Source organism: Pygoscelis adeliae, unplaced genomic scaffold, assembly GCF_000699105.1.
Source record: "Pygoscelis adeliae isolate BGI_AS28 unplaced genomic scaffold, ASM69910v1 Scaffold91, whole genome shotgun sequence".
NCBI lineage: Eukaryota > Metazoa > Chordata > Aves > Sphenisciformes > Spheniscidae > Pygoscelis > Pygoscelis adeliae.
The window spans coordinates 3,374,327-3,402,146 of record NW_008824196.1 but is presented as its reverse complement, the minus strand read 5'-3'; the positions used below and the strand labels follow the sequence as shown (position 1 = coordinate 3,402,146).

At 35.1% G+C, this 27,820-nt stretch overlaps 1 protein-coding gene across 1 annotated transcript in view; it reads left to right on the top strand.

The window, feature by feature from the left end:
• Positions 1–27,820, top strand: part of LOC103925977 (chromosome unknown open reading frame, human CXorf30) — a 181,235-nt gene that overhangs the window by 140,735 nt on the left and 12,680 nt on the right. The window contains exons 12-16 of the mRNA XM_009334787.1: positions 1,292–1,451; positions 2,094–2,188; positions 5,597–5,758; positions 19,984–20,155; positions 21,623–21,784. Of these exons, the coding sequence (XP_009333062.1) occupies positions 1,292–1,451; positions 2,094–2,188; positions 5,597–5,758; positions 19,984–20,155; positions 21,623–21,784 (751 nt within the window). The remainder of the gene's footprint in view (positions 1–1,291; positions 1,452–2,093; positions 2,189–5,596; positions 5,759–19,983; positions 20,156–21,622; positions 21,785–27,820) is intronic.

The following is a 27,820-nucleotide window of genomic DNA, read 5'->3' as shown; positions in this document are numbered from 1 at the left end:
TTTACTCTGTTTCCCTCCATGTCCACTTTCATTTCCAAACTTCCATTCATCCACCTCTTTTTTTATATTTTGTCCTTCCCAAGACTGCATTTCCGTTTTCTTACCACTCACTCTGCTACAGCTCTCAGCATTGAGGTCTTCACCCTCAAGCCACTTAGGCTATAGGAAGGTGAACATTTGGAGCACAAGATAAAAGTTTCCCTGCTGACATTTTTTGGGCACCCAGCAGCCTGTGGTTATCAGCAGAAGCAATCACAGGGAGAGTACTGCTTGTCCCAGGCACGCTAACTCGAGGAGATTCAATTGTTCTCAGGGAACGGTACTCATAGACTTGTATTAACATGTATGCATTGTAGCAGGCATGAAAAATTATCACAAAAATTGATTCAAAGCTTAATGGAAAAGTAGTTACTCATAACTAAGAGGTTTTTCTGCAGATAGAATTAAAGCTGAAACCCTAACCCTAATTTCAAGAATTCTTTTCAAAGCAAGGAGTTTGATAGTGAAAAGACTGTATGATATACTTGTTCTACTTTGTGTAATTTTTCTATAACTTTATTTCTGAAGTAGCTGGAACACACCTTGAGGTAGATGTTCTGACACTTGGCAAACTGGCAAGTCATTGGAAGACTGCCCTTAAAAATGCAATGTATCAGACTACCTTCGTTATAGACAACATAGGTTTATTTCTTTAAAACAGCAAAATCAATCAGATGAAAAATCGTACAGAAAAGGCATGGCTTGTATAATAATAATGTAAATTCTTTCAAATATATTTCAATTATGTCCTGAACATGAACAATTGCTTTTGGATTGGTCTTTTTTATGCAGTGTTGCTCTCTTACTTTGCAACCCACAGATGCTCAAAAAAGATGACTTGGGCCCTAGAAAATCATTGGATGGACTTACACATATTATACATGATCTTTGGAAATTAAATGTGGGATGTTCACTTAATCATGCTGGTTTTGTTTTGAGCCTTCAGAGTCTCCCTGGGTTTCATTTCAAAGTTCTATCAGTAAGTAGAAGTCTAAAATAACACTCCTCTATTCAGGACATGGAATCAAAAAGTACCTTATTAGAGGAAGCCAGGCCACAAATGCTACTATAAGATGAGATTTGGCTGTAGCAAGGGCAGAGTAAAATGAAATTTGTTATCACAGGGAGAACAATACACTATGATAAAATGTTAAATAGTGTGTCAAAAAGAAAAAAGGAAATATATGACTAAAATGATATAAATAATCTATAAAACTTTCAAAATACCATAACGATCTGTTCTATCTTACAGGAACCCGATTAGCTCCAAAAGAAAAACTGGACATCCCAGTGTTATTCATGCCAGATACAATGAAAATGTATGAGGCTGTGGTGGTAATTCATGTAATGAGGGAAAATGGTGAAAACTGGCCTTATGAGGATTCTGCTGCGTTAAATAAAGGCTTAAAGAGGTAATCTATTCTAACAGGAAAAGAAAAAGTAATTGAGGATACTCAAGTCATCATTTTCCCCTTCAGATATTTGTGTGTAGCTCCCATGGGCAATCAAGTGTCTGATTTTGAGGGCAATAAGTATCCAACATAAGCTTTTAATGTACCCTGCAAAGTATGCAGATTTAGGGTAGGACTTTTATCTGTTTCAATACCTATCTTTTCTAACTTTAAATAAAGAAAATGTAAAGTACTAGCTGCCAGTGCAGTTATGGATATTGAGCAAATGAAAGCTCTTAGATGGCTCTAATTTTTCAGTATATTTGGGCTAATAATGATTCTCCTGTGGGTATGTTTATGTAATGCATAAAGTGCATAAACTTTGTTTCAGAGTAGACATGACATAAGAGAGACCAGATAAGGCCAAATGTTCTCATACCCTGACAGAATAATATTTGAAGACACTAAACTAAGTGGATGTAAATGATTGCTGTTCTGATTTGGTTGGATTTTATTTCATATTTTTCTTAGATATGTTTAGCATTACAGCATACAATAAAATAGAGTCTCACTTCTTCAACAACTCGTAAGCCTAGATAACTTTGGAAACAAAAATTCTCAGCAGTTTATCACAAGGATACTCTTTACTTATTTTCCAAGCAGTGTTACTGTAGCAGAGAATGGGGGAATTCAGGGAATACTCTGGATCTATCCGGTTCATGGAATACCTGAAGCACCGCAGCAGAAATTAGTTCCAGGTAGGTAATGATTGAAAAAAATGTGAACAACAGATTTAAGAAAATTAGTCATTTGTGTTTTCACCTGCTTGATCACGAGAATTTGCAGTCGTACTTTGCTACATCTTAAAAAAAAGATAAAATCACATATTAAAAATAAAATCTCCTTTCCCAACTACAAAGCAAATCTAGATCTATTATTTTGTTCTCATTGTGGAAAAAAGGAGCCAGGAGCAGGTGAAAATCTCAAGGCTTGTGCCCTTCAGTGTCCCAGTTAATGCTGAGTTAGGGAACTGAAGGTAAATCAGACGAAAGACTGACACAAGGGTAGATTTCTGCTTGCGCACCCAGAACACTCTTCTGGAGAGTTTACAGGGTACAAAATATTGGAGTAGATGGCCGCTGTTTTTCTCAGCCTTGAATTTCACTCCTTAATCTAAAACAGAATATAGAGTAGGGTGAATAGCAGTAAATTTTCCACTTGCTCCTAAGAAGTAAACTTGCATTAAAAGATGACCGCCATTCATAGGGTTTTTGTTGTTGCTTATTTTGGGGATAGTAAGTGTTTATAGATTTGACGCACCTATTTTTTAAAGGTTTGATATAATCTCAGAATTGTGAAACAGAAATTGTGAACAGGTTTTTAAATCTATAACCTTGATGAAACTATAGCTCAAGGTGTAGTTGAGGGACAATTTTATACCAACTTGTCTTTTCATTTTGTCTTTTGATCAGTGAATATAATACCTTTCTACACTAAATAGACTAAGGTACAGGAATAACTTCTGGAAAACTATAGAAATAGATATTTTTACTGTCATTAATTTAATTTGCTTAAGGACCCTTTACTTACAGACAAATACCAATGATGTGGTATTAATTAGAGCTTTCATCTCCTTAATTTCCACTTTAATACCTTAAGGAATGAGGCAGAATATTATCATGCAATCAGCTGTTGCCCAAAATGATGTTTTTAATGAGTCTCATTAGCATTAAAACTATGTATATTGATGTGAATGTTTGTTGTGTTATTTAAAGCTTGTATGTAATTCACTGGCAGACTTTGAGATACATCTCCCTTTTATTGGGTTGTTGTCTTCATTAGGTATAGAAGTTATGAATTAAAACTGTTAGCATTCATAAGTTGCTTAAGTGACATCACTTCTGTATATGATCAGAAACTTAAGTAATATCAAATCTTACTTAATTTTAAATTCCTAAATGCTTCTTTAAAACAGCAAAACTAAACTGCAGAATATTTATAACTAAGTGTGTTCTCCACGAGTTTATGTTCAGTAAAAGTTTGCAATACATACAAGGAGCACTGCATTATGTTTGAATACATATCTCTTTGGCCATCACCATGTTATGTTGGGCTAATTTTTTTTTCTAAGGAAGTACTAGATCTTTCATTGAAAAATGACCTGGAAAATTAAAATACCTGTTTGTAAATGTATTTATGAAACAGATTCCATTCCTGCCTTGATTCTGAAAGTCTACGGTTTTCAGTTCTAAATGGAATTTTTAAAAATCCCTGTTGTAAGATATGAATCCAAAGCAGGTATTTTACAAGAAACTGACTTAGTCTTTAAATCATTGGTTTTAATAATGATCGAAATAGTATTGTCATTTCTTTTAATGCAGACATTTATTAAAATTGCCTGGAGGCTACAAGCTGTTATGTCAAAAACCAAAGCTGCTTTGCTAGTATATTAGGCAGTTCATCTTTTGTGTCATTCTTATTTGCATCTTAATGTACTTAAACTTCTAGAAGTCACTTGGCTTAGTATCTCATGAGACCAGTTAAAATGATCAGTGGTCACAAGCCATGTAGTACATGTTAAGTAGATTACAACTTGGCTATCTTATAAAAGTGATTACAAATGGAGAATCATCCAGAATATTTTTTTAATTCTTGTAGAGTCAAAGCAGCCTACAATAATTTAGATTGGAAGGGACCTCTGAGGTCATCTAATCCAACCCCCTGCTCAAAGCCAAGTCTAATTAGATCGGGTTGCTCAGGGACTTGCCCAGTCAAATCCCACAGGGATCTGATTTTTATCCATAAATATTACTTAGCAATTTAGGAAAAAGAAAATGTAGAATAATTTCTGGTAGTAAGATGAGCTGCAGAATAGAAAATGATGCGGACACAACATGTGCACACAGTAATCTGAAATACTTGGTAAGCTGGTGTAGTACAGACAACGTAATTTATTCTTAAATATAAGGCCGTGCATCTTGAAAAAAAGATGTGTTTTTAACTATTTCAGTAACTCTACCTCATGGAAATGCTTAGAAGAGAGCTATAGAGATTACTGAAACCCTGTTAAACAGGAAAAGACCAAGAAAAAGAAAAGGTTGGGTTTTTTTTTTAAAGAAAGGAAATGACTTGAACTTGATGTGCAGTTATCTATTTGTTTTCCAAAATAATGATAGTGAATCAAGCTCCAGAACTGAAAGTTGAAGCTAAATAAACATGGTATAGAAGTAAGGGTTTCATTGCTCTTTTTTAAAACACTTTACATAATTACTTCCCAAGATATGGTTCTAAATTATTTATCATTAAATCTTGATGTTAAGCTCAGAGTAACTTTTTAAAAAATCATTGGGTATAATTCTGATGGAAATAATACTTAGACCTTGAAACTGAGAAGTATGTAATCAGCTGTTCTTTTTCTTGTTGATTTCCATAACTCTAGAAAATTCTAAGTCTTTTCTTTGGGAAAACTTATTTTTCTTCAGTTCTTGCATCTAATTTTCTCCTCTTTCTGTGCCAATAATTACTGAAAGAAGCATAAACAATAACTATTGAAGTAAGCTTTATAAAATGTAATGTATAAGCTAAAACCCAACTACCTTGTAATGAAAAAAGACATATTTTAGAAGCAGTAAATTAAAATCACTTACTGAATTGAAAAAAGCTCTGTCATGCTTCAGAGAGAAAGTCGTATCAGAATTCTTTTTATTCTGGCATAGTTCTGTAAAAGCTGAAGTTTGAACAACAATGTTCTTAAATTAAGAAATCAAAGAGTAACTTAATATTCTTTCATTTAACTTTGAAATTCTTTCATTTCTTTGTTTTCCTTTGAGTCTTCCTTTCTCATTGGATTATGTCAAACTATACCATAATTTCTCTTTGGAAATGAACTGAAATGAAGATACATTTCATGATTACAAAAAAGGGAGAAATTTGCAAGTGCTGTTGCGAACTAACTGTAGGAACAGATTTTCGTTTGTTTAGCAGTATTTTCTATTACTTCACCTAAACTGAACAATAGAAACAGTGGAATGGGAAAAAGCTTTTAGATGTCTTGGTCCTTATTGGAATTCTGTCACTCTCTAAGCACATTTAACTTCTATGTTTAATTGTTTTGTTAAAATCAAGATGCTGATGCTTTACAAATACGGGTTTTTGCTTTTTTGTAGCTGTGGTACGCTGTCGAGCTAGGCAGAGAGTAGAAAGAAGAGTAGAAGTGCTGCTGACTGGTGTAGTTCCTGGTGCAAATGCTATGCCTGCCACAAGAAATTCTGCCATGGTCAATACAAATAAGCCAGCCAACATCCAAGAAGAAGTTCAAGTCACTGATGGTAAGAATAAATAGCTTGGATATCATGCTATTTTAGGAACATTGCAAATAAGGTACATGCTTCACCAAATGTAGCTCTGCCATGACAACAGATGAGGTTTAGACAAATCCTTCTCTTGGTCCGTATTTCTACCCTGTTGCAAATATGGGACATTCGTATAAAAGTATGTCTGCTGTTACAGGCACCTTTGAACCTGAACCTTTCTTTTTTCTACCTGTCTTGGATGTGAGGCTTGCACACATACCATCTCTCCTTTAAAAGAGAATAGCCTCCACAAAGTCTAAAGTTAGCAAAAATATGTCTGTGTAAGCATTGCAAGGAAATATTTATCTGCAGGTTGTCTCTATTTGTAAGATGCATTCCCACCAGCAGGCCAATATCTGCAGCAAAAAAGATTGAAGAAGGAGGCCTAGTTTGAAAGAAGCAATAAAGCTTTGTAAAAAGATAGCTTCCACTTACTGTTAATCAGCAGAGGACACAGTGAAAATCAATTTCTTCAGAGATACACCAGCTTTTCATATTATACCTCTCTTTGAAACAGAACGGTACGACGTCTAAGTAGTAAGAAAAGAATGCTTGTTACTGCTGTATGCCTGGTATTTCTGTTAATAGATGTGTGTAGTCATACTCACTACAACAAATTATGCATCCTTACATTTTACCTTCATCAATTATTGCACCTTTGAGACTTAATCTACATTTCTTTTTGGGTTCAAAGTCATCCTACTTTTTAAGAAAAATGTTATTTAAAAATTAGGACACATGTCATGAAACATCCTAATGTGTGTTTACCATAGCTGTAAATGAGGGGAAGGGATTTCACCCATGCTCCAACTTTGTCAAGAGTGTAGTGCATTGTATGGTGGTAAAAGATGAGTCTACACAAGTTGCTATGATTGCAGTCTATCAGGCAATCAGTTTGAAAGGCAGGCAGACTTGGCTTTTGTGTCTCATATATGCCATTTAGAATCTGGTCCAGTAGAGGCTTTGCAGAAATACCGTGTTACAGAAACCTTCCTGCCAAAGAACCGTGAAAAACTGAAAAGCTGTAAAATGTAAATCAAGATGCATTACATCCTTCCTATAAGGATGATTTTCATGCAAATATGCCCCCGCCCTGCACACTGACCAATGTAGTCTCATATTGGCAATCACTGTCCAGATCTTTAAACAGATTTTATTTTTGAATGCTTTTAAAACAGGAGGGCATCTGAAGTTGAACTGTTAACAAGAGCTTGCACAGCATATACTTACTGATTAGTTAATATTTATAATTACTTAGTTAAACTTTATATTTGCTCATATTGCGGTGACAAAAATAACTTATTATCTGGGCATATTATTATCTTACATTCCCATATTACGAAGTGATAGTGATCAATCTAGTAAAATGAAAAGATGTGAAGTTCTCAACCTACATTCTTGCCTTCTTGGAGGACTGTAAATACTATTATATAACTTCTCTCAGCCTTGTGAGAACAGCTGTATATCAAAATATGTTACCTTTTTTTTTACTATAGAGTAGCAGGCTTAGCTCTTTCTTGACTTGTCACATATGAGTAGGCTACCTTAAAAATACCTGGGCTATTTCCCTCCAACATGGTGGCATCTGAATTGACAAGAATAACATGCATTGAGCAAGTAGAGGCAGCATTTTGAAAGACTTGCAGATTCATGATGTGTAGTGCTTGTTTTATTCATAGGAATAATATTTCATTTCATATTTATTAACACTGGTTTCTGCACATACTGCAAGACATTGATTTGGGACATTGCATCTTTTCAAGCAAGAAGTCTGGTAATGAAATGCTTTACACCATAGGTAGGAAGATCATTTATAACTCTGGTGCTTTTCATCGTTTTCAATGACGTTATAATGTCATTATTGCTAGATGAATTTGAAGCCTGTTAGGAATCAAATTTAATCGTACTATCTCAGCTTTCTGCAGTCTACCAGTAATAACGTAAATAAAAGCATAAACCTCTAAGATAACAGCCTGGCAAGCTGTTTTTAATTTTTTCTCTTCTGAAAGAGTGATTCATCAGAGTGTATGTGTGATGTGTAGTAAGCAGTTTTTATATCCGAAGATAAATGATTATAATTAGTGGCAGATCAGATTTAAACAGCTACTACTGTTTAAATGCTTCGCTATTTAAATTATTTGGACAAGTATAAATTCTTGGGAAGTGAAAAATCTTCAAGCATGTCTTTTATGTTAAAAGATTCAATTTCATCCAATCCAGAAGATATCATTTGAAACAGAAGACTATTGTAATTTCTTAAGAAAGAGGGGACAATCTAAATACTGTCTAGCTAAAATGACATAGTTTTTTATTCAGAAATCAACAAAGTTCCAGAGATCAGATAATTAAAGCTTAATGTTTTAGACATAGCAATTATGATATTGTCCTCTTTAAAAATAATTTTCAGTTGTATTAAATGCATATTTTTACCCTATATGTACTTTTCATCTGTTTTCTTACATATGGCTCTAAAGAAATTTTTTTCAGTAAACAAAATTTAAGATCCAAGATTCATCCAAACAGGTGTGAAGATTGTTATTGCTTTTTTAGTTTACTTTAAATATTCAATGGGAAATACAAACATGTTTAATTTTCCCTGATCTTCTATGAAAAACTTCAAACATTCACAAATTGTCAGTTACCGATATTTGACTGAAATTCACAAATTTCTAAGCAACCAAACTTGACTGTGTTGAGAGCATGTTGAGTACACAGCCAGAGTATCTTCTGGTTGAGGAAATACACGAATCAGTCCTCTTGTGTCTCTGTGTTTATAATGATCCTTTGTAACCTATGCTTTTCTATTGCTTCAGTTTATCACATAAACCAATTATAAGGGCTGAATGTTTATAATTAACTTCCCTAGTCTTGATTAATTCATAGCTCTTCTCACAGCCTGAAGGCTGGTCTTAGTACCTTGCTCCTGAGTTCTTATTTCTGGGAAAGTTTCATGACAGTTACCTTTTGAGGGGAATAGTGCTGTCCAGGTTCTGTAGGGTAGCACAGGTATGAGGTTTTTTTATGTTATGTGCAAGTTTCACAGCTATGCTGACTTCTGACTAAACAGATGGACAGTTCAATTGCACCTAGTGGTTAAATAACATTTTCCAGATACGCTAATCCATAATATACATTGGCATACGTTATTGCACATGGGCATACATTATACAAAGTGTGTCTGTACCCTTTGTTTCACCATTTACAAAAACAGCAAATATATGTATATTCTATACAATTGTATAGCAATTATCCAACATTCAAAAATTCCTGACACTCATCAGAATATACAGAAAGCCTCTATTTTCTTTAATTTCATTAAAGCAGCTCTTTGAAACAGAGGAAGAAGAACAACATGTCCAAACACATCTTAAAAGCTGTTCCTGTCCCCAGCAAGATGTTATGTTAGCCAGTGGTATGGATTCCACCAAATGACAATTTGATGTGACGGATCTGGATGGGGAAGCTCACCTTTAAGAAATGAGTTCAATAAAATTGGGTATGACCAAAGAAATCTTATCAGCATAAGAAAGAAAAATGCCAGTATAGGTGAAGACAAAATTTTCTTATAGACTTATCTCTCATCCAAAGATTTTAATTTAATTGCTGATAAAGTGTAGCAGGTTAATATTGAAAGCAATATGAAGCGGATCATAATGATGAAGATGGCCCTATATCTTACTTAAGCCATCGCTCTATTGTCAGAATAATTGTGGCATTATTTTTGAAATGGTATTTGAGGATGAGAGAATTGTAGCTATATAAATGAGATTGTTAAGTGATTTTTTTACTCTGCGAGAAGTAGAAGAAAGAACAACAAAGTGTTTGTTTTGGATTAACGGTTGGTGAAAGCTGTGAGCAATGGCAACATGAAAGTGTTGACAAGGGGGTGAACCCCCAATTGGGTCACTCTGTTATGGATTATTACCTTGTTGTTAAAGGTGCCAACTCCTGCTGGAAAACAGGGAACTAGTAGAAGTCATAGAATAGGGCAACAGCGTAGAAATGAAAGCCTAGATGGATTATTTTGTCAGCTACATAATTTTTGTTAACATCTGGCTGTTTGTTTCTTTATTTTTGAGTGAACCATGGGAGAGATTTGATGCATTGTTTATTTTCTTTATTGAACTGCAATATGCACAAGCATTTTAATGAAGAACTTCAAATAGGACTTTATTTACCTGATGTTGATATACAAGGTTACCACTTGGTCCATTAAAAAAAGAAACAATTTAGCATAATTTTTTCTCTCACAAGTAACCCCTCCTACTCCCATTTCTTAATATAACTAGAACAATAATGACAAATACTGAAAAAAGAGCTTGTGAGTTGTGAGCAAACATAGTTTGTAACTGCTTCTGTTTCTGTTTACAGAACAGTCACTCATTTCTGTTTCTTTGCCATTTTATAAAATGTTGAAATCTGCAAGCCTTAAGAATGAGACTCATCATTGTGTAAATTAGAATTATTTTCTAACACCTATGCAAAATCATGCTCAGTTAAAATGTTCAACACTTACAAGGAACCAGATCAATTATAAACTAATCTGAAGTTATTTACTCAGCTTCACAAATGTGCAAAAAAGAATAACTAATGCAAAACCAGAAATGATTCAGTTCTTCCTGGTGTTACTTTTCGGTATGATGTACATCCAGGAAAAATGAGAAGTCCAGAAGAACTGATTGGCTAGCCCAACATAACATATCTCTGAAACAAGAACACACAAATAGATATCTCTTAAAAATGTCTTTTGAGTTAGTGGCTAAGGGAAACCTAGGCAATATAATTTGCTGCAAGAGTCTATGAATTACTTTAATTGTTGTATGATTGTGATTGGCAACCCAAAGTTGCATTTCTCCCATTTCTTGTTCAGAGAATTTCCTGTAATTTCTTTGGTTGGGTGATAAGGAAGTATTACTTCCATAGAAACAGCACCACTACACCCTTGTTTTGTAAAGATATTTTGGGAAGGCTTCTGTAAGTCAAAACCATAGTCAGCACAACTCTCCGGGATCTTAGTTGTGCTTCTGCAGCATTGTAGCCCCTCACAATGAACCATCTGCATTAATTTGCACTAGGTTTTTTGCATTATTTTCTCATTAATTATGGGCCATCAACAAAGCATAGCTAATCAAAGCCCTTAAGATGCGAACTTTGTAGGTTTTCCAGAAGAACAGTGGGCCAGTTCTCTCCCTGTCTCTCAGCTGTGTTTGCATGCTTTTCATCTTGAAAAAGCAAGCAGAGAGCTTATCCACCTAAATTTGCCTCAGACAATGTATCTGACAGTCACTGTAGTAACAAACACATGCACACATATAACAAGTTTACCCCAAATGCTTTTCTATTTCCAGGTTATTACATCCTATTGTCATTTTTGTGCTAAAATGATTTGTCCTTGTTTTTGTCTGTCTCTGAAGCTGCACTGTTCAAGTATTGTTGTTGTTAGAGAAAATGAAATTATCCACTCTAGGCCTCCTTCTCTCCCACATTGTATGTTTCCAATATGAAGATGAAGCAAAAAGGAAAAAACAAAACTTCCCCACTTGTTATGGAGAATGTGTCCATCTTTATGTTTTTGTAAATAAGTTCATCGGGCCTGTAGTTTTGACAGTTTAAGAATAAGTTGATCTGAAGCTTTGAAGATATAGCTAGAAATTAAAATTATACGACAAGTAACTAGAAGTTACCTAGAATCACCACAGAACATTGAATGAAATTGTAGCCTTGAACCGTTACTCTTTCTTCAAGCCAGCTGAGGAAGACAGAGTGAAACCTCAGAAATTTACTACACACACTTTTTACTAGTTCTGAAACTTGATTTGTTTCCAAAAAATAACACAAGCGGATACCTCCTGTGAGATTACAGCTGTCATAGTAGAGGAATTTACACTTCTCTGTGTTATAGGTGTTCCACCTTATGTATAACTGAATGCAATTCATTGGATAAGAAAAAGGAAGCAAATGAATGTGACCCTAGTGGTTAGGTCCTGTGTTCTAGTCTCTGTGGCTAAGTCTGGTTTGTATATTAAAAAAGTCAAAAGATAAAAAATGCATCCTTTTGTAATAGACTATAGTATAGTGTAAAACTATCTAAGACATGCTTACAGATGTTAGTGACAGTACAGAAACAGTTTATCTGCATCAGTAGAGTTCCATGTGCATAAATTTACATTTTTGTTGATTTTCAACGAAAAATTAATGTGATCATCAAATCAAAGGTTGTATCATAGCACAGATATTAGAATTGAAATTATATCAGGAAACTTATAAACAATTTAAGTTATTTTGATGTGAGAGAAGACAGATTCTTTCTATCTCATTTATAAGAAGAATACTTTTATATGAACAGGTGAGGAATACTTGCTAGGAAATGGTTTTTTCCATATCCCCTTACAAGTTAGAAAGAAATACAGAGAATCACTCCATCTGAGATTGCAAGTTTATATTACCCCTTTTACCCATGTTTATGTTTGTCACATAGTGTGCTTTTTTAATTTGCAGAGCTACTGAGTGGGAGCTTTGAGTATGTGGGGCCGTGTTCTCAAAACACAAAAATCTGGTTTTGTATGGGAAAATCTTCAGGCTGAAGTTCTTTAGTCTATAGTCACACATGCTTATTTGCCTAGTGATGTAGATTAAGGTACTGGGAAATAGCATAAGCTAGGTTGACATCTTTGTCATCCAAACTTCTAACAAATGCAGCTATAAAAAAAAAAAACAAACCAGAACAGAAACAATTTCTGGTCCCTAGGTCCCTGTTTCATACGATGACCATGAATCAACGGATATATTGCAAATCACAACAGCTAGCGTATGTCCTTCTCACATGTCCTCAAAAAACAACACCCAAAACCTTACAATACACACATTCCCATGCCACATCTCTCTTACTGACATCCCACACAAAAAAGATGAAGTTTTCATTGTGTTCAACAGGCAACTAGATTCTGATCAGTCTGGACTGTTATGTTAAAAGAAGATACTCCATTGTTATTAAGTAAAGTAATGTCTCTGTCTGAAATACCTGCTAATTAAGTTAAAACAATTTAAAACATGCTATTATTAATCCTCTAAAACAAACTTACATTGTAATTGCAAGCAAGGAGTAGCTCAACAGATCAGATTGTAAGGCCTTTTCGGCTTCTGGAAGTACTGCATTCTGTAGCTGGCAGACTCAATAGAAGTAAAAGTGCCTTTAAAATCAACCAGAACCTCTTTGCTACATATGTGCTATGTTATTTCAAGCACTGTGAGTTTCGGAGTTTTTGGATTAAGAAGTCTTGGATAGGTTTGTGTCAGCTCTACAGAATTTCAAAGGGCAAGTGAATGGTACTGCTTATAGGAATATTTTAAACAGCAGCGATTTATGAATCGTTGAAAAACTGAAAGTGGCCTTGTTGAGCAAGAACTGCATCTCAGAGCAGTTTAATACATTCGGATTTTTAGCAGCAATCAGACAAGCTGTTCCTTCTCACTCAAAATTGTTTCAGACTGATCAAGGCTGATCAGAAAAATCTATTTTTATAAAAACAAAATGGTTCTAATTTTACACCCAAGTTACAAGATGGAAGTTAAAAGTAGTCAGAAAACACATATTTTATTTTAAACTTGTTTATTGTATTGCCATTAGTTCAGGAAAACCACCATACATTGTGAAGACAACAGCTGATTTACAAAGTGATGCTTAGATCCACAATATTTTAAGATTGTATTCCTGAACACGACGAATTTTATAAGTAACTCTGAAGGGGCCTGAATTTCTAAATGCGTAATTACTCTTATTCAGTAGGACAGATTAAATTTGTATTTTGCATGTAACCCTAATGAGAAACTGTGAAGGAACTGAAATACCTAGTGATAGGCTAAATCTATTTGTTCTTCTCATTTAGAAGGTCACATTTATACAGCGGTAAGATAATATTTTAGCTGGCAAGTGATGAAGTTCCATGACTGGAAATGTTATGTTCCAAAATACGGAAAAGGGTGTTTTCTGTCTCAGAGAAGTATACTTGACACAGTATATGTTGACAGTGTTGGAAGACAAGGAGTAAGAAAGATTTCTAAAGCAAGTGCTTAAACTGAATTTTGAAAAGAGAGAGAAAGTGACTAAGTGTATGCAACAAAAACCAAAAAGCTAGAAAATTCTTTGAACACAAGAGTGTGATAAAGGAATTACAGCAAATTCACTGGTATCCTCTTAACCACCTATAGGAAATTGGTAACTACAGTCATTGATGCATTGTCAAAAAAATGCCAAAACAAAAAAACATGCCCTGTGAGTTATGTATTTCCAGTAAACCACCGAACAATAAAAACGAAAGCTAAAAACTAGGATACTTCTGAGGGTGAGAGTGTGTCTGGGAGGGAGGAAAGAATAGCCATCATGCTGACATACAAAAAGACTGGAAACAACAACCTTGCTATTGCTGCATGATCTGCAGGTTATCTGGTGGCCTGTCGGTAAACACACTGCCCCTCCGAAGGAATCTGAAGAAATTTGCTTGCATTGGAAATTGGTCTTCCAAATGACAAGCATAATTTCTTTTAGTCATTAATGTAACTACTTTAAGCATTGAAGTGCATAGACATCATCACGGTGAGTGCAGTGGAAAAACCTGTGAAATGGTAAATAATATTGTTTTCAATTTAGCATTTGTGTGGGCCAATACAAATTGAATGGTTAGGTTAAAAGGCGTCTTGAGTTGCTACTGATTTCAGGGGGCAACATTCAAAGTGAGGCAAATGAGTCGGGATACCATGGAAAAAAATAATGTCTGTGTGAATTAAGACTACGTCATAACATATGTTCCTGAAGAAGCTGGTTTGACGTTGCCTGTGCCCAGGTACAGATGTGATCTGTATTTGCCAGAATTGCTAGATAAATTAAGACAATGTTGAATAAAAAAGGAGAATGTTGAAAAAGGAGTACAATGTTTTTTTAAAAAATACATTTTAATCCGTTCCTTTAAAGCATTAATTTATAGGTTGTGTACAAATCTTAAGTAGAATGCCAGATCAAAGCAGGATAATGTGAGAGATCCTTTGGGCCGATGAGAATCCTTTTGCTTCTCCTGGGGTTTTTTGTTTCAAGTTACTATACCAAGTAATATCAAAATAAAGAGTGTTAAGAAGGGTGTATGGATAGACATAATAAAAAGGGAAACGGTCCAAAAAGGATTCAGAGAGAGAGAGAGAATACATGGAAACTAGCTGCAAGGAAGAATGCAGAAATGTATGCAGAAGAGCAGATGCTAGATGCATGCCGTGTATTTCATATACATGGATTCACAAATTTCCATTTTATTCGCTAAATGATGCAGTGTTCTGAAGAAAGACATTCTCCAAAAAAAAGGGGGGAAGTGCTTTCTACTGCTTTCTTTACAGTAGAAATCTGCTTTAGCAGTAGAAATCTGTTTTAAAGAAGTGTTTTGAAAGAGAAAAAAATTAGCAAACGGAAAAATCAAATGTAAGAGAAAATTTAGAAAAGAAATGTTGAAGTTGGTTGCTAGGGGAATAGGCAGTGGGATGCAGGGTAAAAAAAACGATGAGGCTAAGAGTGGAATTTTGCAGAGCCTTGAAAGATATGGATGAAAAGCTTTAATTGGATATGGAAAGAGAAATAAATTTGCAGGGAAGAGATATCAAGATTTATACACAGAACTACACTGAGGATATCCTTGATTTGCATTGAGGATCAATGAGTATATTATCAACAGAAGGAGACCACTTTATTATCCATTTATTTCTGTCTATTTAAGGTAATTTGGTATCTGGCATTTAATGAAGTGTATGATGTTATCTTTGCTGATATTTATAATGCTCTACATACAGCACTGTGCCTGTATGAAGAAATTTAGCGCAAGGCATATTCAACTCCAACCAGGTCTTTTTGGGTTCTTGTGCAATTTGTTTATTCTGCTGCTATTATCCTGGAGTTACAACATTTTACAGTGAGAAACAGATATTTACTTCCCATATGAGATACATTTCTTACTGCCCGGATGATACTGTCTACTTAAATGTTAGGATGTTCTTGACCACCAGGCTTCCTTTTATTTTTTTCCTTTATTACTCTTATCATTCACTTTTGTTATTCACTTGAATATTTACTTGAAACCTGTATTAGAACGATTTCATCTACTGTACAGTAATGTATTCTGTCTGCTGCTGCTTTTGCTGCTAAGGCATAACTGCATACTTCATGTTCATTCCCCACTGCCTACTGAGTTCTAGCAGTGTGTGTGAAGACTCCTGGAAGACAGTGGAAAAGCAGGAAAAGGACAAGTGTCAGATGAGAGCTGAATGGGGTTATGAAGAAAGATGTTTCACAAGGTTTGGAAGGTCAACCTTAGACGCCAGCTGTCTGGTAGAAGTGAATAGTTAAGGTCTGGTCCTGTAGTTTCTATTTTACCGGTTTGGAGACTATTAGATGAAGAGGGGAAGAAATCTTCGTTTGGTGACAGGGCCACAATGGATACTTAGCCTTGAATTAGCAGAACCAGCGGAAAAAAATCAGCGAGAGAGTGCAATATGTTTACATTCAGCACCAAATAAAACAATTTATCTAGCTTTTGACAAAGATGAAGCTGCAAGTTTATGAATGGCTGGGCTTTCATTCTGTGTTTGTATTCTGTGATTGTGCTGACCTCCTTTATTAAATAACTGCAAGTAAGATTGCAGCCTGCTGAATGGGAGGTGAGGAAGGCCAACTGAGTGCATTCACTTGCATCTCTGTCTTACTGCATCTATCCAAGGAAAAGCTTCTGTAATGACAAGCGTTTTTGCAGTCTAAACATCTTTCCATCACAGCTTTAATTTCCGCCTGTCTCATTGGAAATGGGAGACAGTGTGAAAGTAAGGAGGGTCCCTTAGAAAGTTCCCTCCCCTTGCTGTTTTTATGTCACCAAGTCCACTGCAGATTAAGTACTATCTCCTTTAGGTATTCACAAGAGACTGCAGCCTCACAAGCCAGTGTCCATTAGATTTTTATCATCAGAAAACACATTGTGTAATGAGCTGGTCTTCAGTGAAGTCAAACACCGATTTGCTTTTCAAAACCAGGAGGGAGGTACAAAGGCTTCTCTAATGACAGTGTGAAACACTATTCCAGGTCAGATATATCCAGTGTGCCTTTCACAGTACCTTCTGTAGACATTAGGCCCATCAATGTCTTTGTAATTAACTCTTTTGAAGCTTGAGTACAGGTTCTTTTCTACTAAAAAGTAATTTAAATTCCTGAGGTTCTTATTTTGTGTTTTTCTTAATTCTAGTGCTTTTTCAAAAGTATCCTTACTAGCACTTGAAAATAAATGGCAGCCAAGTCATAGAACTATATAGCTAAAAAAACCTTATTGGTTTTTAAACATAGCTGCTTCAGTAATTCTGCATACACAAATGTTGCCTAAATGCGTACTACCTCTTGGAAGTCATTATTTACACAAAGGAAGACGCTTAAAGACTGAGATTAATTGCCTTTCAAAACAAGAAATGTTTAATGCTTTAAAAAAATTGTCTTGGAATAATTACCTCAAAAACATATTCTTACTCCTTTTCCTAATGCGTAATATTCTTCAGGAAGTATGAGGAAGTAATATTTTCTATAATTGGAATTTCTATTCCCTAGATGTAACAAGCTGTATATAAATAGTATGCTTATATCTTCCCAGTGTTTGGATTGATAAATACCTCTATGTTGAGTCAGATGTGGTTAAAACTCCCTGCTGCTCTCTATTTACAGAACAGAGGTGGATTAATTGGGGTATACTTTATATCTGCTTGTCAATTTTACAATTTGCATTAAATAAAATAAGAATTTTACCTGTATTAAACTGGTGATTTTTAAAAAGAAAACTAGTGAATGAAAACATACAAAGAACTGGGCTAAAGAGTCAAGGCATATTTGAATCGTATGCTATATTGTATTTGGCATTACTTTAAAGAAAATGTTAATTCTTTCTCCAATGTTTTATTTATGTCACCATTTTAATTGAAACTGGAAATTCTAAGAGTCAAGAGAACTCTGAACATTTGACAATGTGGACAAATTTCTAGTAATGATTCACAACATTTTTTTGCCTCTAGCTTCTGCCAGTTTGTTTAGGCAGCACGTGTATTATGGAATTGTCTAGAACCAAATATTAACATATTCACAGAGGCTTCCCATAGTATGATAATATAGTAGTCTTCAGGGCAGCTGTGATGAAAATCTAACTACATTTTTCTTTATTGAACAGTCCTGAACTACATCGGCAGTGTGGATCAAAACAAACTAAGGCACCAGCATGATGAAGCTTTCAAATGCTGGCACTTATAAATGCATCATTTTTCCTTAGGTGTTGTAAATATTAAAATATTTTAACTAAATGCTTAATATGAGCATAGAACAGGTTACAAAACAGCCTGAGGCAGAAAAAATACAAATACTTAATTGCTTCTGACTAAAAGTTGCTCTGTACGTATGTCAAACCAAGCCCAAATGTCTTTGGATACTAAAAGCAGCATGCAATTCACAACATTTTCGTCCTAGCATCTGAACTATAAAATAAGCTTTTCCTGAGTAGCATTGTGTGATATAACTGCTGAAGGAAACATCTGCTCAACAGTTGCGATTTTCTCACTGTGGAATGCTCTAAATTATGTCATCTTTTCTCTCCCATAAGAAGTGAATTTTTATGGCTGAATCTTCATGTTTTGGCATTTGTCTAGGGTGACTACTATAAGCCTTGGGCTGTGTTGGAATCTGAATGCATGGCATAAACATTATATTGTTCAAATAGAGAAACAACAAAGCGTGGAACAATGTAGGATGATCCCAGGAATTTTATAAACTGTAGGAAAAATGTTTAATTTCATGATAACAAAGTGCATTTATTGTAATAAAGTACATTTATAATAGATGGATTAGTACATGGAAATCCTCTATATTCGGTACTCAGTGTGTATCTAATATGGCTGATAATCCTATATGTTGGTAATAATATTTTGCTTACGTCTGTGTAACTCTTTGATCTAGCGTAAATTGTACAGATGTCTGTGTGAAGGATCCACTTAAAGAGTCAGAAATATTTCAATATAAGCTGCTACATTTCTTAGGGTTAATCTGTGTGTTACAAAAACATTGGCAACAAAAGTTGAATGAAATGGAAAGAAGGAATCTGTGCATGTCAGAAAAGGGGACAGGACTGCAAGCATAGGAAGGCACCTCCATACTCACTGACACTGAGTAGCATTACAGATTGGCAAAAACGAAGTAAGGTTTTGTTCAGATATCTCACAGTGCATTGTTTCTTGGACTTGATATAAAAATAAACATGTAGGCTGTATTTTAGAATTCCAAGTTGGAAGGACTTGGAATTGTCTCTGCAGCTGATTGGCACCCTATAGCCAGCATATACAGGGAAGCATACAAAGGAGTTCTGCCCAACACACTGTAGTAAGCTGTGCAAATCTAAAATGTGCCCTGAGGTATGTGGTCATAGAAAAATGAAATCTCCTGTAGGATTTAGTGGTTGTGTTAAAAGACTTTTCATCCATAAAACGTGTAAAATTTTTAAATAGCTTAGCAGCTTGAGATTCTTTTCCTCATAGAAACGTTCCCTTCTGTGCACAAATTACTATTGTATACTGAGTATCGCAGTTTTCTTTATTACAGCTGGAGGAGACATTTGATTCAAGAAGCTCAGCTGTTTATTCTTATGTTATTACTGCTTGGCCTTTTCATAGCTGCTACAGGGAATAAGGGAAGAGGCTGCTAGTGACATCTTCACTATTTTTCTGTAGGGTGTTTCTCAGGCTTACAGCCATCAATAGCACTGATGTCCTTAATGACTTTTTTTTTTTTTTTTTGAGATTGTCCCAATGGCATTACTCAAAAATAGTATTACATTCTTGCAATTTTCATTTGACTGATGAACTAGAAATATCTCACCGTAATGCAGAAGTGGTAGCCAGAACAATATTGCTATTACTGTTCCCTTCTCCTAAGTATGTTCTCCAGCTCTCATTTTGCCGGAAACTATATAGCCTGTCATATGAAATTGGAAGATTGTGCTATGTAGTCAGGAGCAAATCACTCAAGTTTTGGACAATTACTAGTTTTACTTATTTGTCATTTTTAGTAACAAATGAAAGAATTGTAACTACTAGCCAGCCAACTGTGTGAGGTTAGAGTGCACAGAGACTGATCTTCCTCTTGTATCATTTAGGTTTCTCTACAACAGTGGAATTGCTGTATGAATTACAATATCAATCAAATGAAACTAAATCTCAGCTTGGAGCTTTGGTTGGTATGCATCTGATTCAAAGAGAACGGGATACAGAATCTGGAATCATAACACTGATCTTTAATATAGTATTTGCACCTAACAAACCAATGAGGTAAGCTGCTGTTCCTTATTACCAACAGAACATGCAATAAAATCCCGTCTGGTCACTCGTAGCGATGTAAGCACCTCCCTGCATTGTTTTCCTCATTTTGTTTTCACCTCTGAGATATATTATTTTAGTTTTTCTCACTTGCTACTTCTCAGTATGATATCTTTGGTATTAAAACTGACTGTTTATTTTTAATGCCTGCTAGATGGTTCTGTTGAGTTACTGCCTTAGTCTGTGTGTGCATCAGTTTACTTCTAAACATTGGAGTATTGAAAGACTTCCAATGAAAATTAGTTTTTCTCAAAATTCGCAGAAAGCATACAGACAAGGTGGTTTGTCAGTCTTGAAAAACTTTTCCTAGACGAGAATGTGTGCATATTCTTTGGCTGGTTGGGATGGTTGAATTTGAAATTAGTCTCTAGTGCCCCAGTAACAACAGTTCACAGGAAAATATTATCCTCTCTTATAGCTGCGACGTGAAAAATGGTGGATTTGCTTTACATTAGTACATCCCACCTCTTTAAAAAGAAACTGTGAAAGGGAGATCTTCTTGGAGAGAGAGGGGAGTTGTGCCTTCCTTTTGAAGTGGTCAAATATGTATGGGGAGGAAAGAAGCTTCAGTAAGATGCAGGCACACGGTAAATTCAGAGGCTCAACATTACCAGGAAGATTAGGGAGCGGTCACTGCTGCTTATCATGGGTTGCATGCAAAGAGGGTATTTTTAGGATGCAGGAGGGAACTGAAATAAACAGAGGGCAAACCTTTAGGAAAGACTATCCACCCACCTCATGCAGTGTCATTGTGTCAGAGGGGAGGTTAATTTAGAAATGCTTTTTATTTCTACTCTGTCCTTTTTTATTATTTTTTTTGGTTTGGTTTGGTTTTTTATCTTTGTGTACTTGAGATCTGTCAGGCTTCATGTAGAGGACTCAATGACTGCAATTAATTAATTTCTTTATCTTCAGAATCTACAGCACCAACTCTCTTCTTAGATGGTCTGAAGACATCGGAGTCTGGAATTTTTCTAAAGTACATAGACCTTCGTCAGATCTATTTGATTCTAATATGAACTGCTATCATGTTCTGTACCAAATTCTCCTCTAACACCACAGTAAATAAAGAATAATGAGTAAAACAAATTGAGTTAAACAAATCTAACTCAACAGAGAGTAAGCAGAAGAATAATCAAATCTCATGGCTGTGCCCATCATTTTGCTTTCACATTATGTCCTTTCTTGTACTTTGCTGTAAATATCAAGTGCTACTTAGTCTACATTCCAGTCTAAGTGCAACTGATACGTACTATGCCACATAAAATTAAGGATGTATTCCAATTTAAAGCCATCTGTATTTTCATTTTACTGTAGTATAGTTCTACACACTCGAGGCTTATTTTGGACATCAATTTACTCAGTTTATGTTCTAGAATGTTGTTTTATGTATTGAATGTTTTTATCTGAAATTTTAAGGAACGAAGCAACTCTTGTAGTACAGTGCACTACAGGAGGTGTTTGGAAGTTTCCAATGCTGTTCATTGCTACGGAGCCAGAAGTGGATGATGTCATCAACATTGAAGCAGTTGGCCTACATAAGGAATCTATAGTTGGCTTTAAGCTTACAAGCCAGACAAGGTAAAACTACTTATGATAAAGTATTTTTGCAGCTTTCTGAGGCTAGAACTCACACTCAAGCACATCGGATAGGATAGATTTGGGCAACAGAAACATAACTGGGCTGCAGCTATTTCAGTAATACATCATTAATTTCAAGTGCTGCATTGTATAGGTAACAAATGTGATTTTGAAGCTGTACTGTAGAAAACAGAAGCATTCTACATTTAGGCTGTAGCCCCTCAAGAGAAAATTTGTGGAATAGATCCAAATGTTTATGTTATGACTTTAAAGTTTTGCCCTAAAATGCTTTTGTGTGTTAAAATGTGTAATATAATGCTAAGGAAGGTGTGTTGTGATATTAAAGGCTCACTATTAAAGCCTTAATGTTTTTACTAATAGATTGTTGTTCAAAGTACTTTATACTTACACCAAGTTAAAAACAGTCCTTTGCATTGTCCTTTAAAAAATTTTAAATGTGCCATTTTTTTAAGTATTCCTGTTTTATTACATAAGCATGTTATGAATTCATCTTTGCTCTGCCCTTTCACTAGATAAAATAGTTGTGTCATTCTTCAGTATTTTGTTACTCTCCTTTTTAAAAGTCCTGCAGAAATCTCTGTTAATATATTTTCTACATACTTTTCATTGTTTTCTCAGAGTTTCTTAATGTTACAGCAAACCCATGGTGTCATTTGTCTACAGCAGAAAGTGAAGAAATAAATTGTGTGTTACTGATAGATAAGTTTTAAAATAGTGAACAGTGAACCTGAAAGAATTATGATGCTTACAATCTAATTAGCTTATGGAAGTTTTTAGATTTCCTTTGTTCTTTAAAATTGACTTTTTTTACTGTATATCTGGAAAGTGTGCCAAATACACTGCTTGATAGTTAACTTTCATTATAGATACATGTAGCATCCCCAGCAGGAAGTGTCCTTGGTTTCAACTGATTTTTTTTAAGAGCTTATTTCCAAAAGCTATGCATCTAAGATAGACAGTTGTTCCAGCTTTTAGATGGCTGTCAGTGATGATAATTACTGAGGACTCTGCAAAAGGCTCCTATCACAGTGTTCAAGTTAACAGCTTCAATAGAATGGGCTGTTTCAGGAACAAAAGTGAAGCAATTGCTCTGGCAATACTGTAATCTCCTGGTAGGTGTTTGATAGTAGTGAAGAGACCTAATGTTCTCCAGAAAGGTATTATAAAACTGGAATCATTATAGTTATATAAAGAAGGAGCCATGATGGAAGACAGATTCCCTTTTTCGCTTAAACAAATTCCAACTTTATTTTACATAACAAGGGTTCCCCCCATACATTTCAAATACAAAATGTAATGCTTGCATGTACTGAATAAGCGCTGTGTTGTAAATAGTGCCAACAATTGCTCTGTAAGTTTTATATTGCTTTATCTTACCTCTGATTTGCTTAGGAGCTTTTGGTGGTGGAGGTTTTGTTATAGGAATAGAACAGTCAGCCAACCAACATCTAGCATACAGGATCTGCAGTTTAAAAGCAATTACACAAGAAACCCGTATATTACAGATGTAATTTAATGCTTGAATAACTCAAATGAATTAGATTAAAAATAAAACCATGAAATATTAAAATATAGATTAAAAGTTTCAATTGGGATATGGAGTGTCATCCTATAGACCTTCCCTGAAAAAAAAGGATCAGCCCTTTGGAGTTTTTCTTAAGTAAACAGTTAGCAGCACAATCCTGTAGAGAATCAGTTCTGGTACTTAAAGAGAGGTGGGGTTTTTTCATCCTGCATATAGACACTTTCTGTCTTCCTTTCTTATGCTGCATAGTACCTTATGGCACTGCTACTTTGAGAGTAACTGGGGGAGAAACAGAGATGTATTTCTGAGTAACCTGCTAGAAAGGGACTCTGTGTCTTTTTCTCCCTCTGCTACTTGCAGGACAGAGTGGTTGCACAGCATCACTGAGAAGACCTGTACATCTTTTTGGGCTAGCAGGCTGCATAGTGATGCAACATAAAATACTGGAGAACCACAGCCCCCAAAAAAGGCTCAGTATCTTACTAAGGACAGATTAGGATTCTCTTTATATATACCGCGTTGAATAAGGATCTTCAGTGATCCACAGAGCACCTTTGGTGACCACTACAAAGCCATGAGGTCAATGGTTTTAGCTTTCTTTTTCTTTACAGCTACTGCAACTGAAATGTGGGCTTCTCCCTTTAATTCCACCCCTCCCCTCCGCAGCAAAATCCTCAAAGTGTACAAAATATTTCAGACTGAGTTAATGATTTTCCAGTTCACCCATAACTACATTTGATGTACTTGCTTCAGGAACGATGAACAGTTACAAATGGGAGGTAGATGCTACACTGCTCACAATGATTGCAATAATGAAAGCTCTGAGAGTCCATGCAAATATGTAATGCACTCTCTCTCTTAATACATTTAAAATTGACATACACACATGCCCCCAGTGAGAAACAGCCCAAAATCTGCTTCAATAAATAATGAGAGACACTGAGAATGCAGCCAAGCAATTTTATTGAAGAAAACTCAAATGTATTTTTAAAACCTGTCTGCACCTAGGACAGTTGTGATATATGAGTAGTCCAATATTTTACTTTCAGCTTTACAAATTCAAAAGGGACATAGTTGAATGGTATCTTGTAATGGCATCAAGATCGGTTAGAGTCAAATAAGCAGATTTCACTTGTTAAATAAGAAAAATCTGCCATTTTTTAACATTCATAGATGACCTTCTTTGGGTTTTGTCATAAATGTAGATTTATGACAAATACAGTACACCAACTGAAATCACTGGCAGCATTTCCACTGAGGTAATTGACTTTGGTACAAGCCTCTACTGTTTGTGTTAACATTAGTGTTTGTTTTAATACCAAATTAATTATTGAATACCAATGGTTTACAGAATGACAGCGGTATTAACCAAAAAGAATAGATAAAATCTTATCCCTGGAAATAAAAATTATAGAAACTTGTTTGATATCCAGCTTAAATTATTGGTCTATTATTTTATGCTAATGTCCGTAATTGAAACAGAGACTAAAAATCCCTGAAGCGATGCTTTGCTTAAGAAAGCTAGTCCTTTCTATATTTGTTTTACTGAAAATAATTTTTTAATGTATTTTTAATCAATTGTGTTTTGGGATCAGAACAATTGTATTAATACAGAACTGTTCTTTGGAGAATATTTACTACTGTATATTCCAGTACAGAGGTATTTTGGTGGTTGTATTTATTTCTTCACGTTAAAATACTGCCATCCAGCCACAGCAGAATGTTACCTTCTTTGTTTTCCAGTGCAACTACTTCAGTAGCCAACACGAAACATGTGGATAGATACATATGAACATTATGTTCACTTGAAAATTTTTTGTGAACTACATTACTTTTGAATGTTTAGTCAAGATGGTGGATAATTCTCTCCTGTTTGTTCTGCTTATTTCTCATACACAGGGCCTCCTTTCACCAACGTAGTTCTAGCTTTCCATGTACCTGTTAGTGATTGTTTTAATCACGTATTGCTTCCCATACACAGTAAAATTTTATCCATCCTTCCATCCCAACCTCTCATTCCAGTCCTGTGTTTATCGCAAACAGGATATTTGTTACATTGAGGAAGCCTCTCAGATGGACTCAGATAGCGCCTGCTCTCACAAAAGCAAACAGGGTGGTATCAATATGGTCTCCACAGAGCGGTATCTGCAAAATCCAAGGCTCCACCCTATTATGGAAATAGAGCTAGAATAAAGACAAAACAAAAACAGGGGGACTGGGGAGATGAAAGATGAAAGTAGGCTTTAAAATGGCTGCATGTGCAGGCTTAGTTATCTTAACCTACATTTCATATTTTGAACACCACTGTGGATATTTTCCTTATTTCTTCTATGCACATTTCCTAGTGCATAGAATAAATGTTCAACGAAAAACATTCCCTGATCACACAAAATTAATTTGAATGCTGTCTGAAGAATAGCGAGCAACCCATTTTTTTCTGTACCCTCCCTAATTGTGAAGGGAAAAACAAAAATATGTTTACAGTTACATCTTTGAGAAATATTTCTATTTTACTGTAATTACTGCTGTATTTCATTAGAATTACCAAGAGCCAGAATTACGTATGCTGCAAGAACATGCATTCATTAAGTTCCCAGCACACGCACCCTCTCCTCACCCTCTCTCACACGTCGCTGTGCATGTTACAGGCCTGGATTCCTATGCCAATCTCTTTGTTACCAGTTCTGCAAAATTCTACCATTAATCTAAAGATGTAATTAGCATACTTTATCTTAGCATCTCCCACATAGTGGCAGCTGCACAGAACAAATGTTGACTGAGCTCCATTTTTTGGAGTCTGAACGGAGACTAGTGGAAAATACGGATAATGGTACGTAAGCAGCAGAGCTTCCAAAAAGTTATAATCATCCTTCCTAGTAATTCAATACCTGACATGTCACACATTTAGCCAGGAGCTGTATCTAGCCATGTCGCCTGGACCGCTTTTAGCAGGAAAAGTCAGTTTACCAATCTGCAAATATAGTACCCCTGGGTAGAACAGGAGTGGGACAGAAATCTTAACGTTTTGTGAAGATAAAAACCGTAGCTCCTGCTTTGGTTTTACAGCTTGTACACAACAAAAGTGATGTATTTGGTTGAGTGATTATATAATATAATATATAAGTGATTAATATAAGTGATCTATAAGTGATAATTATAAGTGATCTATTACAATAATATCAGTGATTATATTTGGTAAAGCATTCCCTGACAGTCATTTGTCAGGCAGTGTTTCTTCATATTTTTTGAAAGTCCTTTAATTCTGAAGCAGTCTTTCCAAAGCTATAGAGTGATAATTGGAGTTAAACCTTTTCTGATGTCCAGAGTTCAGGATTTAGAGTGGTCAATTAAACCAGAGTTGGTTTTGGTACGAAACATAACCAATTTTGATAATTAATGAGGATTTCCTAATTTTTTTTTTTTTGTTGAAAAGAAATTATCTAAATCATACCAACTATCACTAATAATTTCATAGAATTTGACAACTGCATACAGTTAATAAGTTTAAAGAACATCGCTACGTAATAACTGAAATTTCTTATGTCATCCAACAGATGTTAACTACAAATTACAAGAAGTAAGTTTAGTTATGATTAACTATTTTTGGAGGCACATTGCAACATTTTCAAACTGTATCCCTTATTTGCTTAAGCAGTTATATACTTTACAGATTAAAACATTTTGTTATTCTTTTATTGAAAAAAACCCACATTTGACCAAAAGCACTATGCTTCATTTTTATGTATAGTTTGCAAAATGCTGAGTTCCGTAAAGGAATAAATTTCTACAGGAATAATTTACTAGTTTGAGGAAGACAGGATTACACATTAAAGCTATTTTGAGCCTTAATTTAATAAAGGCTTGTATTTTTAGATTTGCTGGGTATTTTATAAGTTTTGCAGTGAGGTCTCTATGAGAATATAAATTTTAAGGTTTTCTTTAATTGAAGTCATAAGGTGCTATTCCTTTTTAGTTTACTAATTTGAAAATTATCTAACATGAGAACACTGCACAGACTGCTATTAAAGAACAATGCTATTTAAGAACAAGATTAAAGGAGTAATTATAAATATGTCCATTAAATACTAGCTCAATTTCCACTCTTCCTGGTTGCCATGATTTCATTGTCCCATTATTATTTAAATTCAAATTTATATTTACTCTTGTTCATTATTTGAGTAAGGGCAGAGTTCATATTGTCTGATAGCAATATCAGACCATTATGACAGGAGTTACAGAACACGCAGATGGGAAGACATTTCGCTTTCTCTGGTTTCTACGGCCTCCGCCCTTATATTTACTAATTCTTTTGTGCTTGGTTCATATGTGTTTTCAAAACTCTACGCATCATTAAACTTTATCGAGCATGTTAGTATCTGCCACCCTTGAGTTAAACGAAAGTCTTCTTGAAAAAATAGAGACTGCCTCATCACTGTCCTTCATGGCTAAGAAATGGGAGGGAAGGGAAGGGAAGGGAAGGGAAGGGGAGG